We start from the raw sequence: 16,707 nt of genomic DNA, 5'->3' as shown, positions 1-16,707 counted from the left end.
TTGAAACATATTCATGGGGTTTATAGATATTGGTCAACAGAAAAAGTATTTATTAAGGATGTAATCTAAAAATATTCGCATTTATGGTCAGAAATTTTTGGAATAAATGCAGGAGATATTCGGTGCACGATCTAGGAAATATGTGATCATCACTTGCTGCTTCCTTTTTTGACCGTATCTGTGGAGACAGGAGAGAGAGAATGCACAGCACAGAGGTGATTAACCGGTGGAGTAACTCGTTTCAGAAAATATTAACCGGAGGAGTAATATATAAGCACCGACAGTGTAGCTGGACGCGTGTTATTAAGAGCACAAATTTCTGGCGGAGCAAATCAATGGTCGGCCTATAATCCCGGGGCTATAAACTAACAGGGCGTTCCTGATCAGCTGAGTGATCATCTCGGATACTACTACCGTAGTAGTATTTTATATTTCTGCAGCGTTTGCTTCTTTTTAGTGCAAAAGTCCGCGTGTTAGTGGTTCAAGATGTGCAGCAGCATATGACTGAGCCTAGCTAACTAGGCACACTCCTGGCCGAATCTCCGATGAAGTCTACCACCACTTTTGCGGCAGAGATCCAGCAGGATCCAGTGGACGCCGCGGACAAGCCTGACGGCGGCGCGCCCCGGCGGTCTCTGGTATGCCATCTCGCCATTCTCGCCGCCACCTTCTCCGCGTTGGTATTCTACGCGCACTACGCCGTACAGGGAAACATGGCGTCCGTCATCGTGTCATCCCTTCCGTTGCTGTCCAGCATCACCGTGGACCAAAATCCCGGGTCGGCCGAGCTGCCGGTGGCGCTGGATGGGGAGCGCGCACCGCTCACTCCTCGGGCGACGGTGCTCGAGGCCAACCGAAGCACGATCAGGGCGCCGGCGCCGGCGAACCGTTGCGACGGCCGGTACATCTACATGTACGACATGCCGGCGCGCTTCAACGAGGACCTTGTCCGGGACTGCGGCAATCTCCACCCGTGGCTGGACATGTGCCCGTACGTGGCCAACGACGGCATTGGGATGCCGCTGGGCGACGAGGGGGGCGTCTTCTCCGGGCGCGGCTGGTACTCCACCGACCAGTTCATGCTGGACCTCATCTTGCACAGCCGGATGAAGCGCTACGAGTGCCTGACGAACGACTCCTCCCTCGCCGCAGCCGTGTTCGTCCCGTTCTACGCCGGCCTTGAATCCGGGAGGTTCCTCTACAACCACAGCACCTCCGTGCGGGACGCGCTCCAGCTGGACGCGATCGATTGGCTGGTGCGTCGCCCCGAGTGGGCCGCCATGGGAGGCCGCGACCACTTCTTGGTGGCTGGCCGCACCACGTGGGACTTCCGGCGGAAGGCCGACGTCGACGAGCTGTGGGGCACCAAGCTGCTCAGGTACCCGGCCGTGGAGAACATGACGGTGCTCGTCCTAGAGACGTCCCCGTGGAACCAGACCAACCTGGCCATACCGTACCCGACGTACTTCCACCCGGAGACCGCCGCCGACGTGTCGGCCTGGCAAGAAAAGGCGCGGAAGACGGAGCGGAGGTGGCTCTTCTCCTTCGCCGGCGCCCCGCGGCCGGGCAGCAACAAAACCGTCCGCGCGGAGATCATCCGACAGTGCCGCGCGTCGAGCGGCTGCAAGCTCTTCCACTGCGGCGGTGTCGTGGGCGGCGGTGGCGCGGCCGACTGCAACTCGCCAGCCGGCGTGATGCGGGTCTTCGAGAGCTCGCAGTTCTGCCTCCAGCCGCGAGGGGACACGGCGACCCGGCGGTCAACGTTCGACGCCATCGTCGCGGGCTGCATCCCAGTCTTCTTCCACCCCGGGTCGGCGTACACCCAGTACACGCTGCACTTCCCGAGAGACCACGGCAGGTACTCGGTGCTCATCCCGCATGCCGGCCTGACGGCGCGGAACGTGAGCATAGAGGAGACGCTGAGGAAGATCTCGCCGGAGGAGGTGAGGAGGATGCGGGAGGAGGCCATCGGGCTCATCCCGAGGGTGGTGTACGCGGACCCCAGATCGCGGCGGGTGGGCTTCAAGGACGCGTTCGATGTCGCGGTGGAGGCCGTCATTGATCGGGTGGCGAAGCGTCGGCGCGGCGAGGGGGCCGACGTCGTCCGGGACGGGGAGCGGGAGCACTGACACCTGTGCACGCCGGGGCACGGTCCGCACGTTGTTGGGTCGGTCTGAATCAAGCCAAACAGTCCCAAAATGTGCGCGTGACGGGGTGACTTCACCTGTTTCGTGGCTTGAATTCCGGATCGGGTCGCTACTGGTTAATTTGCACATCGGCCGTGTAAACAGGTACGCTTTCTCGCGCATGCGACAGACGATAGTGTACAGATGTGTATTGTACTGGTGTACTGCACGCCTGGAAAGATGCATCTATTGGGGATATATACCTTTGGAAAATAATTTTAATTTTGGGAATTGAAAAGGACGACTTGTATTGTGGGATATGAATCATCAACTAAAATTTTTCAGTGAAATATGTCCATTTATGTGCGTTGAAGGAAAAATGGAGAACACTACTCCCTCCTTTCTAAACTAAGGGACTTTTTTTTCCCAAAACAAGCAGCGAACCTACGTCGCGTTAGATCACTGGGATTGTGAGTTTGCTATATTATGCATTCTTTGTTTTCGAGGAGAGGTCGATAGCTTTTTTAGCGGGACAAATGGGATTGTATTAATTAGATAATAGAGTCATTAGGTTTTGATCCTTTTTTTTTGCGAACGATATATATTGATTAACTTAGAAGATTACAATCTCGCCGACATAAAGTCGGAATGTTTACTGGCCCTGACCGCGGCCAGACCATAGAACACCTAGAGGTTCTACCAAAGGAAGCTAAAGCATGACTAACTGTATTCTGTTCTCGCTTGATATGAACCACCTTGATCTCAACGGACTCCTTGATCAACTGTTTGATTTCTCCAACAAGGAATGACATAGAGGATCTGTCGCCCACATTGGAACAAACCAATCTGACCACTTCGGAAGCATCCGTCTCAACAGTGACAGGTAGACTAGACCATTGCTTAACCAGGGATATGCCTTCCATTGCTGCTGCAAGCTCGGCTTCCAAGGCACTCGTGCATGTACTCAGGTATCTACACGCAATGAAAATGAGCTCGCCTTCACTCCCCCGGAGCACCATACCAACAGCACCATTTCCTTCTTCCTGCATATATGAGCCATCAACGCTCAGTTTCACCCATCCAAGCGGTGGGAAACACCATTTACTCGGTTCCACAACCTGGGCAGGTTTTTTCACTTGGCCATCTTTAACTTGCATACATCCAGGGGCTTGTATGACCCATTTTCCTTTCGCTGCGTCCGCCTGCGGATATTGCTTGATGGCCAACAGCGAGTCCATGTAGCTACACAGAAACCTTCTGGAACTCTCAATGCTAGGGGCCGTCTTGTGATGAATAATCTCATTGCGTACATACCAAGTCTTCCAGAACGTCATAAGCATCATGGCGCACACTATTTCTTCCCGCCTATCCAGCAACTGGAGCAGAAACCTTCTGGAACTCTCAATGCTAGGGGCCGTCCTGTGATGAATAATCTCATTGCGTACATACCAAGTCTTCCAGAACGTCATAAGCATCATGGCGCACACTATTTCTTCCCGCCTATCCAGCAACTGGAGCAGCCATTCCGAGCCAGTGTTCTTCACATCCTCCAGGGGTGGTAGTGGCCACACTTCCTTCATCGCATTCCACAGCACCACCGCCGTCGGACACCTGCAAAAAGTATGTAAAGTATTTTCAAATGACACATGTGTCAATTTTCTCCAAATTTCTTTTACATTTATTCTCCCAAGTTGCTAAAGAATTTGTTGCCACCCTCCAAGCAAATGTGCATACCTTTGGGGGAGCAGGGCACCCCCACACTGCCTTCCAGATGGCACGAGTGCCATCCGGTGCCCTGCTCGCTGCGCCAATAGAATGGCGATGTTGATTTTCCCACGCAAGCTAGTACGCACTACGTACAGAGAAGACCCCAGATTTCTCCGGTGCCCACGCCATGACATCGTCCTCCATCCTCGGTGATGGTCGAATTTTAACTATTTCATCAATGTCAATCTGCATGAAAAACCGGTGGAGCACTTGCATGTCCCATGCACCTTGCGGCGTTAGAAGGCCTGACACCCTCCGAATACGGCAGTCTACCTGCACAGTAATCACCTTGAAAGAATGAGGTCTCGGCAGCCAATGGTCTCGCCAGATACGTATACTCCTACCATTCCCTACACGCCAGACCAGCCCTTTTTTCAGTAACTCTAGACCATACTGTATAGCTTGCCAAGACGAAGAAGCTCCCCTTGGGAAAACTGTGTCCTGCAGCTGACCTTGCGGATAATACTTGGCCATAAGCACTTGTGCACATAAGCGCTCTGGTTGTGTCAACAGACGCCACGCTTGTCGGGCTAACATGGCTTGATTAAAGAGGCGAAAATCTCTGAACCCCAACCCACCATAAGATTTCGGTTTTGTGATCTGGTCCCATGCCTTCCAATGAGTTTTCCGCCTTCCCTTCTTTGAGCCCCACCAGTAGTTCCTAATCATCCTTGTCAAGTCATCACAGACAGAGAAAGGTAATTTGAAAACACCCATCAGGTATGTCGGTATCGACTGGCCAACTGCTTTGATCAAAATTTCCTTCGCAGCTTGCCATAGCAGTCCATCATCCCACTCAAGGATTCTCTTTGTCAATCTACCTTGTAGGTTTTGAAATCTATCACGGTGCATCCGTCGTCGAGGTGTAGGGAATCCTATGTACTTGTCCTCAAAGGCTTCCTCTCGCACTTGCAGCGTGTCTCTGATTGCCACCTTAATGTCTTCATTACAATTATCACCAAACATAATGGAACACTTAGCCCGATTGATTAGTTGGCCGGTTGCAGCAGAAAATTCATCAAGTATTTGCACCACCCTTTGTGCCTGCTCTTGGTCTGCCTTAAAAAATAACAGTGTATCATCCGCGAATAAGAGATGAGATAAGCCGGGTGCTTGCGGACAGATCTTCAAGGGGTTTATCACTTGTCTTTCAATACTATGACTCAAGAGTGCAGACAAACCATCAGCAATAAACAAAAACAAGAAAGGCGAAAGGGGATCACCTTGCCGAAGTCCACGCGTCGGTACGAAATAATCCAAGATAGCTCCATTTAATTTCACTGAGTATCTCACCGTGGTTACACATGTCATGATCCACTGAATCCACCGGCGATCAAAGCCTATCTTTTGCAACATTCGTTCCAAGAATCCCCAATCAACACGATCATATGCTTTTGAAAGATCAAGTTTGTATGCACAGTAGCTCTTCGCTGGGTCCTTCTCTTGCTTAATGTAGTGGAAGCACTCGAAGGCGATTAGAGCGTTATCTGTTATCAATCTACCCGGGACAAAAGCACTTTGCTCAGGCGATATGATATCACCCAGAACTGGTCTCAACCGGTTAACTAAACATTTTGCCAACACCTTATAGATAACATTACAAAGGCTGATAGGACGGAAATCAGACATCCTTTAAGGAACATCAGTCTTTGGAATCAACACAATTACTGTCTCATTTACCCCTAGTGGCATAACTCCCGTTCTGAAAATTTCTTTGACTCCATTAATAACTTCCTCCTTTAGATGCAGCCAAGTCCTTTGCAGAAATCTTGCAGGGAAGCCATCCTTGCCCGGCGCCTTAAGGGGACCAATCTGGAATAAGGCATCAGCTATTTCTTTGTCAGAAAATCAGCACACAACTTCACATTTGTTTCGGCATCTACTATTGGTTCAATCAACTCAATTATAGCATCCGCACGTAGACTAGCATCCTGGGTAAATAGCTTCTGGAAATAAGTCGTGGCAATGCCACTAATCTCCTCATGACTCTCATGCCACGTGCCATCATCATCACAGAGTCTCTTGACTTTATTTTTCCTTGCTCTCCAGATAGCCTTGGAATGGAAGAATTTCGTATTTTTGTCCCCTTCTCTAAGCCAATCGATACGAGAACGTTGCATCCACATCATCTCCTCCCTGTATAGTAGCTCATTCATACTGTTAGAGACTTTCCTAATTTCTGCTCGGTCTGCATTCATATTCATCAGCTCCTCCAACCTTGTTCTCGATTGTTCTAACTTCTTTGTAACATTATCGACTTTTTCCTTGCTCCAGACTTGAAGCTCTCTCATTACCTTGCTAAGTCCGACTGAAACCTCTCCCAAGTCTGCTTTTGGCCCAGCCTTTGCCCATGCAGTTTCAACACGTTCTGGAAGACTTGCGTCTCTCTCCCACATCACCTCATAGCGAGCATTGTTGGGTCGGATTCTCGGTCCACTTTCCTTAACACAGTACAACACGAACGGGATATGGTCAGAGCACGGGCTCACCAAATGCTTAACATGTGCCTCAGCAAAGATATTTCTCCAAGCATTATCTGCTACCACCCGATCCAGCCTCACCTGAACATTGTTGGTACCTCTTCTCTTGTTATCATAAGTAAAAGGGTAGCCATAGAACCCCAAGTCTATCAACCCACATGTTTCCAAAACGTCCCTAAAAGCAATCATTTGGCCCTCTGGTCACGGCGATGTGGACATATGCTCAGACGGTCACATTGCCTCATTAAAATCACCCAGTACACACCAAGGCAAATCTTACTGATTTTCAAATTCTATAGAATGCTCCACATGAGATGCCGATTCTCAGGTCGAGGATTAACTGAATGAACACATCAATGTATCTGTGTGTTACATCCTCGACATCCACAATTAAATTCTCCTCCCAGAAAAGAGCTAGTCCACCACTCAGCCCCATACTGTCAATACCAGCAAAACCCCTCAAACCCAGCCTACCACGGAGACGTTTCATTTTATCCGCTTTCTGCCTAGTCTCACAGAGGAAAATCATCTTCGCCTGCACAGCCTTAGAGAGGGTTGTGAGATCACAAACTGTCGGTTTGTTCCCCGCGCCCCGACAGTCCCACCCATAGCAATTCATTGCTGCTGACGGGGCGCGCCGTGCGTCCCCGTCAGTTGACCAGCGGCCCCAGGGCTGGTTGCCTCCAAAACATCCTCCCTCTCCATCTGACATCATCTCCCTTTTTTCTGAATCGAACCATGTACATTTTTTACATGCACTATCAGTGCCCTTTTTTCATCCACACTCCCGTCATACTCTTAAGCATGGCTAGCCATCCTCTTACCTAAGATTGAGTTTACTTCCAACATCTCCATATCCGCAGTATCCTCTGAGGCCACCCATGAACTCAATCCTCGTAGCACATGTATCATGTCCGAACTACTTGGTGGAAATGGTCCCTTTAGCATTGCCAGGGGTTCTACAAACACAGCTATTGACGCACAGGCCTCTGATCCTTCCACCTTATCTGGGACTACCACCATTGTTTTATCAGCGTTCATATCCTTCTGTTTCCAAAGCCGCTCTCTAATAGATGTCAAGGACTCATCTGGGAACTTCACCCGCAAAGCATGTAACAGAACAGATAGGTCCCTTTCTGCAGCCTGATCTCCTCCCTTCTCTGTACTTTCAAAACCATCATGTGCATCAATTTCCACCTAACCTACATCTTCTCTTCGCCCAGGCACCTGCCTCCGGGTTCTCACCTTGGGTACTCCCAGGGTTTCTGAATTATCCCCACTCGATGAAAAATCAAGTCCCTTCTTAGCCATTGGTTGTACCGCAGGGGGTGCATGTGCTTGCCTATACTCATATTTCCTCATGGGTGAGCAGCGCAAATTAGAATCATAGCCCAAAGATGGCATACCTCTTCTTTTCTTCTCACACACAGTATCATTGTGTCCTATAAAACCACACCAGAAGCAAAAGAATGGCACACGTTCGTACCTCAGGATATAAGTCGAGTGTGTTTCTGGCCTATCCTTCACACCAGTGGTGATGTGAGTCTGCAGCCTTTTATTAATCGAGATCTCTATACGAACCCTCAGGAAATCTTTGTATGTCGACTTATCAGCATCCACTTCTACAACCCTTCCTAGCCTGCTTCCCCACTTCCTTCCATTGGCTTCGTTCTGTTTGTCCCAAGGCACATCATACATCTTCACCCAGATTGGCATGGACGTGAGATCAGTAGCAGATGGTCTCTCATCACCCTTCAAAGGCTGCACCAAGAGGGCATTCCCCAAGTGAACCCACGGACCACCATTTACAACAAAATTATAATCACCTTCTGAGTTCAAAGTGATGATAAACCACTTAGGTTTAATTGGAGCAAACGTCGCTCCTCTCCGCAGCATCCACACCTTGGTAAAGTGGACTTTCAGAGTTTCAGCCGATAGCGATATCTGACCCACGTACCTTGCCATCAACCGCAATGGCACTGGTGGCGGCGTCGGAACTTCGTCTGGATCTTCCTCTATGAAAGCATCATCCTCCATATCCACCTCCCCTACCAGCAACTCTTCCTCATCCGCACCCAAGCCCTCCCGGGCCGGCGGATCCCAATTGCTTGAACTCACCTCCTCCACCACGTACTGATCTGAACCCACTGGTTTCCCCTCGAGCAACAGCGCACGTCTGCTAAACGACTTCGGGTGGGTAAGTTCCTCAACGGATCCCCCTTGATCGCCCCACCGTGAGCCGACGACATCGCCAGAGCAGGAGAGATGTTACCAGCGTTTGGGACGAACAAAGGGTTTGTGAAGAACGTAGATCGCTTCTGAGAGACGTCCGACTGCGCACCCTTCAAAAACCTCTCACATCTGTCATGACCCTTACAAATTCTGCTTTGTTTCCGATCTGGATCGCAGCCAATATGGGAACTAGGAGGTCTGGCTTCCGAATCCAACTCTAAACCCTTAAACTTACTCATCCTCGTAATGCTCCCGGTCTCTGGGTGGGTGGCGGCGCAGTCGCCTGCTGAGTCGCCAGGCTGAACCCTAAGACACGTAGCTAACCTCCCTCAATCCATTAGGTTCTGATCCTTACGATACCGAAGAACACTAGGTACCGATCCTAACCATACTTGGGTTCTCTGATCCTGCATACCAAATCAAGCAAACTCGTTACTAATAATATTACACAATCTAGGAATTTTAGAGATGGTTAAAATACGATCTGACGTCAAAAGTAGCCGAAGATCCTGCACTAAGTGCCCAAATCTGACCCATCTCTTGTGATACTTGTAGAGCGTATTTGGTTGCTCGTAACGTTGTTTCTCGCTTCCAGTTGACTAAAAATCGGTCGATTGGTTGGCTCGGTTGCATGGAAAAATTGCCTCGCATGAACTTTAAAGCGGCCCAAAAGTTAGCCCGCGAGGAACACTTGAATCGGCGTTTTTCTGGGGATAGGCGCCAGCGAGGGCAAATCGTCTGGAATCGTGCGCGAGGGAAACACGGTGGAAAAGGCGGGAGCTCCCCGTTTAGGCGCGCAAAGTAGCCTCACCGCTCGCCATAGTTGGTCACCTCCCAACGAAAACGAGATTTTCTTTAGCGAAGAAGGCGATGGCTGTGGCGGCAGTGATCTAGATCTGCGACGGACGGCGGCGAGCTAGAACTGCGGCGAAGATCTCCAGGACCATCTCCCGCAACCACTCCGACGAGCTGTCCAGCTCGTTTCCGAGTTCTAGACCTCCTGGATCGGCAACCCTTCCGTGCCTCCATCCTAGAAAGTCAAGCATGTGCTTGCCAATAATACTTGGATTTAGAAAATCAAAATGGATGCCAACTTAACCGTTCGTCACATTCATGAGTACATTTGGATTTGGGTGCAGTTAAAAGTCTTTCAACTTGTTGAGGATGCACAAGACTCTATCACTTGGAACCTCACTTTGAATGGGGATTACACAACAACCTTCGCCTACAATGCACAATTCTTAGGAGCCACAGTAACAAATATGAACAAGATGGTGTGGAAGGTTTGGCCCCCTCGAAAGATCAAGTTCTTCGCTTGGTTGCCATCCACGATAGGATTCAGATGACGGATTGTCTAGAAAGAAGGGGTTGGGAAATCAAGGGGCGACAACACATCTCGTCTCTCGATGTTGCTACACCAAAAGGCTTTGGATATGGTTAAGATTTGGCTTGGGATTCCCTCCATCCACACTCATTAGTGGGCCGGTGATACCTCCCTTAGGGAGTGGTGGAAGATGATGGTGTGCAATGCGATGGAGAATCGAAAAGCCATGTCTTCCATAACCATTCTTGACACTTGGAAAATGTGGAAGGAGCGTAATACAAGAGTTTTCAACAAAAATTCCGCTCCCCCAATACATCTTACTTCAAATCATCAAGGATAATACAAAGCTTTGGATCGTTGCAGGTGCAAAGCATTTGAATTTAGTAATGAGGTGAGAGTAATCTCTTAGGAACTTCTATTTCCGTTTTGTATTGTATTTTCAATACTCTCCTACTTATTTGATGAATCGCGTTTGCCCCCCATTCAAAAAAATGATTCTAAAGAGGGTCGTGTGGGTTTGTGTCATGCAGAATGGAGAGAGAGATATGACTTGGAAAAGGCCTTGATGCAGTCATATGCTGTTGAGGAAGCTATTGGCATAAAATGGGTGATGAAAAATGGATCCTTCAATTGGATTCAAATATTTCCTTCTTCCATAATATTTCTAATGTGAGAAGGACGAAGAATATTACCTCATATCTGGAAGATGGGAATAGGGTTCCGACTGAAGCAAACGAAATTAAAGAGCACATTATTATTGGATTTTACAAGAATATCTTTGGTAGTGATCGAGTCACTGTCATTCATCTTAATTATAATGTCTAGACAGAGACTAATAGAGTTACATTACAAGATAATGATATGCTAACAAGGGAGTTCACTGGGAAAGGGCGGGTTGAAATCAAGCACTGCACTTGGGCCCGATGGGCTTCCTGTGGATTTTTATGAAGAAAACTCGATAATGTTAAGGCTATCACGAAACAAATTGTAGATGAGCTAATTGCTGGTGACCTAGATTTATAAGGATAAACTCTGGGGTTTATTTGATCAATGTGATTTTGATAATCAAAGTGATTAGACTATGAGGTTACCACAATTTCTGGTAACTATATTGCACCTACACATATAGCCTTTATCTCGGGATGCAACTCTTAGATGATGCAGTGGTCTTGCATTGCATGAAATCCTACATGATCTAAAAATAGATTAAATCCTGGAATTTTCACTAAGATTGACTTTGAGAAATCTTATGACAAGATCCATTGGAGCTTCCTAGTTGAAATGAGGAGGAAAAAGTCTTTAATAAACTCTTTATTTCCTTGATCAAACAACTAGTTCAAACTGGTAGGGTGTGTATCAATACAAATGGGGGCAATGGTGGATATTTTAGAATTTATAAGGGACTGAGACACCTATGTACCTTTTCACCCTCAACCTTGGTGTGAAGGACTTAAGGATGACTAATATGTGGAGCTCCAATTGTCCCCGTAAGAATTTCTTTGTTTGATTGTGCTTCGATGGCAGATTCAGTTTGCCACACCGGTTGTTGTATTGTTATTGGCGAATAAAAGGGTTTTCATCATACATTGTTGATTAACCTGCTACATCCACTTTATGGAGATTTTCTCTTATGTTGCAGTGTAAGCCATTGATCACGCCTAAGTGCCTAGCTGACACAGAGGAAATCTTGCTCAAATTCGTTAGCAAACTTTCGGGAGCTGCTCTTGTTTTTTTTTTTCAAATGGCTGCTATTGTTTGTTTTCCTGTTAAGTGTGCCGATCTGGTTGGGGCTATTTTCCATTTTGACCTGGATGTATTGATGAGGATATCCAGGCATCTTGGTATACTAGGACAACCCGGGATACGACGATTAAGTCTAAGGTTGTACCAGCATTGTATCGTAATATTATTATTAGGGAATAATGTAGCCAGGTCATGTGGTGGGCCAAATTAGGGTTATTAGTGTGTCTGTTGGGTTTGGACCTGTCCAACCCAACTAGGGCTAGGCCCATAGTGGGACGCCCAGCCCAGTAAGGGCTGGCCGGCCGCACCAGCTCCATCATATAAGGGGCTGGCCGGCCTAGGGTTTCTCTTAAGTCTAGTTTTGATTCAGATCATGTAGAACCTTGAGTTTCAGTTATCACCGTCCCTATGGGATCGGCGTGTGTGACGGCGTCTCGGACGTTCGTCCAGTTATCCATCAATAAAAGCGTGAGAATTCTTGAGTCAGTCAAGGGTGATCGTGCGTGCGAGAAGGTCCTCGAACTGTCGAGGGTTATCGAGCTTGGCGTGTCTATTCTGCTTGAGGTTCGGCGTTCTTCGTCGAGTTGCTCACCGGATTGGGTGTATCGTAGTACTTTCGATAAATAAGAGTGTCGAACCCAACGAGGAGCAGAAGGTGCTGACAAGCAGTTTCGATGAAGGATTCACTGTAAATGCTCACATACAAGTTTTCAGGGGGTTTTGATATAGCAGATAAATAAAATACAAGTAAGTAAAATGCGGGAATAATAATTGCAGCAAGTGGCCCAATCCTTTTTAGCACAAAGGACAAGCCGGTTTGTTTACTTATGATGACCAAACGTTCTTGAGGACACACGGGAATTTAGTCTAGTGCTTTCGCTTCATATAGTTGATTAATCTTCATTGTTTTGATAAGTGTTGTGTGGGTAAACCTATGCTAATGCACCGCCCTTCCTAGGACTAATACATACTTGTGATTAAACCCCTTGCAAGCATCCGCAAATACAAGACAGTAATTAAGATAAATCTAACCACAGCCTTAAACTCTGATATCCTGCTATCCCTCATGCATCGATATACCAACGGGGGTTCAGGTTGCTGTCACTCCGGCAACCCCACAATTAGCAAACGAATACAAGATGCATTCCCCTAGGCCCATAAAGGTGAAGTATCATGTAGTCGACGTTCACATGACACCACTAGAAGAATAACACCACAACTTAAATATCAAACCATTAAATATTACTCAATATAGTTCACTACTAACATTTAGACTTCACCCATGTCCTCAAGAACTAAACGAACTACTCACAAGACATCATATGGAACATGATCAGAGGTGATATGATGATGAATAACAATCTGAACATAAACCTTGATTCAATGGTTTCACTCAATAGCATCAATAATAAGGAGTAATCAACACCGGGAGAGTTTTCCCTATGAAATAATCAAGATTCAACCCTAGATGTTACAGCGGAGACGAGGTGCAGCGGTGGAGATGATGATGATGATCCAATGAAGTCCAGCTCGATGACGGTGATGATGGCGACGATTTCCCCCTCCGGGAGGGAATTTCCCCGGCAGATTTCAGCCTGCCGAAGAGCTCTTTTCTCTCTGGTGTTTTCCGCCCCGTAGAGGCGGCTGTGACTATCCTTGATGATCTGTCGCACCTTAGGGTTTCTGGGAGATGAAGTATGCGAAAGGGCGATGGCCGAGGGGGTCATGGGCCCCCTCCCCACATGGCGGCGCGCCAGCCCTGGTGGCCGCGCCGGCCTATGGGGAGGGCCCATGGAGGCCCTCCTCGGCCTCCCCTTTTGGCTGGCTCCGTCATCTGGAAAAATAGGAGCTTCGGTATATTTTCCGTCAATTGTTGATCTTCAGAAATATTGTATCCTGACGGTGCTTTTTCCAGCAGAATCCTGACTCCGGTGAGTAATTCTTCAATAATCATGAAACATGTAAAATAGGTGAAATAACATAAGTATCATCTCTAAATATAAAATATATCAATGAATAACAGTAAATTATGATATAAAATAGTGATGCAAAATGGACGTATCAACTCCCCCCAAGCTTAGACCTCGCTTGTCCCCAAGCGAAACTGAACTCAGTAAACAAGATCACATGTTTATGGACTGAAGAGTCGATAAATAAAATACGAACAAGAAGCATCACATTTATTAATTCACACAAGACATTCTAGTAAACAACTTCCTCATATAACTCAACTTGAAACAAGTAAAGGGAAATCACAAATAAAGGTGCATAGGAAATCATAATTGGTGATGGCAAACTTCGTTCCTGGTCAAAGAACAATTAACAGGTTGTACTTATCTTTCGAGCAGAGCCTTTATATTAGAGCTTATATGGCAGATCTTACATGCTTAGTCATAACAATCTCCTCATAATCATTGATAACCTTCAAAGTCATATTCATTCAGATAAAATTTGTACTAAACAAGGAAGAATAAAAGACATGATTAATAGCTCACAATATAAATGGTTGGATCACAACAACTCAATTGCTTGCTTGAGATCGAGGGAAATAGGTTTACTGACTCAACATAAAAGTAAAAGATAGGCCCTTCGCAGAGGGAAGCAGGGATTAAATCATGTGCTAGAGCTTTTGAAGTTTTGAAATCATATAGAGGGCATAAAAATAAAGTTTTGAGAGGTGTTTGTTGTGGGTATACTTTATGGGTATATCAACGGCGTGGCCTAGATCCGGCAAGACCGGGTGGCCTACAGATGGTGATGTGGCATGTGGCCCATCGGGTGGCCCAGTTGCTGTAGATACTGAAGGATGAAGTCCAGCCAAGGAGTAGGAAGTCGGATCCCAACCGACCTACGAAGGAGGCCGGATCCGTGAAGGCCCATGAAGTATCCGGATCCAGCACGTATTTAGAGGAAGGCGGATCCTTGACGTGTACGGCAAGATATTGTACCGTAGTTAGGCAACTTGTATTCTGGCTAGGACTCTTCGTGTAAACCCTAGATCCATGCGCCTTTATAAGCCGGATCCTGGGAGCCCTAGAGGCACAAGTGCACAAGCACAACTCATTGTAAACAATGCAAAAGCGCCCAGATAATTCCAAACAAGCAGCAGTAGGCCCTGTCATCGTGCATGTGTTCCGAAGCTGGGTAAATCGCGTACCACCGTCCCGTGTGCACTCCGCCCTATGGCCCCTACTTCTTATCCCCCTCGTGAGGATCCCTCCTCCGAGGCACCGTCGAATAGGGAACGACAGTTGGCGCCCACCGTGGGGCCAGCGGCGTCTGGAGGCCGGAGCTAGGAGGGTTCCGCCATGGGAAGCTACGACGACACCATCGTCGTGGGGCGCGTCCTCTACGCCGGAAATCTTCCGATCGTCCCTCCGGATGAGTGCTGGATTCCGGCCAAGACAAACCCCGTCAAGCTCTCCATCGTCCCAGTCGGCGGCATACACATCATCATCGGCGAAACCGTCGATTCCGACGGAAACGCTCTGGTAAGTAACGCTGACGCGACCGCCGCTGAGCAGGACGCAGTCGCGAAGATCCGATCTGAGATGCAGGAGCTTCCCAAGGAAGATTCCGCCTCGGATCTGGAAAAATCAAAACCCACCCAATCCGCCCCTGAGCAGGAAATAAAGGTGGAAGACCAATACAGATCCTCCTGGGTTTCCCAGGTGTTAGAGAAGCAAAGGTGTCACTTCATACACTTCTTGGCCCATACCGCCGAAACCACCCCTCAAGAAGCCGGAGCTGGTCCCGAGCAGGTTGAGGCACCGGAAAACAATGCTGCTCCGGATCAGCAGGAGGCTGTCGGAGAAAGCAACGCTCCGGCTGAAGAATCGATCCTGGGCAACCTAAGCCCAATTTCCGGGGATACCCCCTCCATGGATACGGAAGAGTTCGATTGCAAGGTGAAGGAGTATGGATACGGTGATCAGCCTGAAGTTGAATCCGCCCAGCCTAAACAGGTTCTCGCAACCTTGGCGGCGCTGGACCAACGGGAATTAGAGGATGAAAACACCCACTCCGACCCACAGCCATCTCATGTAGGATCTCCGCTCTCGCGGGAACGACCGCATAAGGAAATCTTGTCCCCAGAAGAGCTGGTTGAGCAAGCAGGCATGGATGCAATCGCGCACTCGGATATCCTCAACAAACCCATTACCCCGAAGATGCAGCAAATGTGGAAGCGCTAGAAGCTAAGAGACAGGAGATGCTGGCCACAGCCAAAAAGTTTGCCCAAACCGCAGCCGCAATGATTGACGAGAGGAAGGAAGCCGCGAACTTCGTGGACAATTTTCTCAAGCGAGAGCGTGAGGTGGACGAATCACTGGTGAAAGTCAAGCAACTCCGGAAGCATTGGGAGGACAACATCACTGAGGCTCAACAGGAGGTCGATAAGATCCAGCGAGAAACTATAGCTCCCCGTAAGATCACCTTCGCAACTCCGAGCAGCAGCCGTTCGCTACTCCGAAGGATAACATGAAGAAGGCTGCGGAGATCTTGAAGAAAAAAGACGAGGAGATCGACATCGACTACGTCCGTACGCTCGTTGCTTCAGCAATGAAGCAGCAGAGCAAGGCAGATACTTCGCGCAAGTTGGAATCCAACCCTGAACATTGCATCTCTACCGCGCAGAAGGACACCTACGACAATCGCCATCGCGATGATGAATCGCGAACCGGATCCTCGGAACGCAGAAGGAAAACCAGAGAACACCCAAATCCAATCCCTATACCATCAAAGACACCTCCGTCAGATCCGAAAAAGAAAAAGGATGCAATGTACACTGGTAAGGACAAGTACCGCAATCCCTCACCTCCGCCTAACGGATATCCGCGTCCTCCACCTCCTCGTCACCGTAGTCCAGCCGGAAACACCAGACCCCATGGGCCTGGCGGAATCAATATCCGCGACAACGTGCTACCCTCAAGAAACAGGAACAGGGAGCGAACGCCGGAACCTCGCCGGAGCCAGATCAATGATCGTGAGCCTGAGCCCAGGAGGAGTCGGAATGAAGAACGCGACCCGGAGCCTC

General features: G+C 48.4%; 1 protein-coding gene across 2 annotated transcripts; it reads left to right on the top strand.

The window, feature by feature from the left end:
• The first annotated feature begins 432 nt into the window (after positions 1-432).
• LOC127299385 (xyloglucan galactosyltransferase KATAMARI1 homolog) lies at positions 433-2,468 on the top strand. Of its 2 annotated transcripts, XM_071829073.1 has the most exons (2): positions 433-638; positions 755-2,468. In XM_071829073.1, exon 2 carries the CDS (start codon positions 912-914, stop codon positions 2,127-2,129), a length of 1,218 nt encoding a protein of 405 aa, XP_071685174.1. In that variant the 5' UTR covers positions 433-638; positions 755-911; the 3' UTR covers positions 2,130-2,468. The 2 variants fall into 2 exon arrangements, with proteins under 2 accessions (XP_071685174.1, XP_051185304.1); XM_051329344.2 differs by having other exon boundaries at positions 433-2,468.
• The last annotated feature ends 14,239 nt before the right edge of the window (positions 2,469-16,707 follow it).

The sequence above is a fragment of the Lolium perenne genome, chromosome 1 (genome assembly GCF_019359855.2).
Source record: "Lolium perenne isolate Kyuss_39 chromosome 1, Kyuss_2.0, whole genome shotgun sequence".
Classification (NCBI taxonomy): domain Eukaryota; kingdom Viridiplantae; phylum Streptophyta; class Magnoliopsida; order Poales; family Poaceae; genus Lolium; species Lolium perenne.
Note: the sequence above shows the minus strand (reverse complement) of the source record. Positions and strands in the feature narration are given on the sequence as shown.

Bases quoted from the DNA above. Each gene is read 5' to 3' on its own strand.
- LOC127299385 (XM_051329344.2), top strand. From the start codon at position 546: ATGAAGTCTACCACCACTTTTGCGGCAGAGATCCAGCAGGATCCAGTG.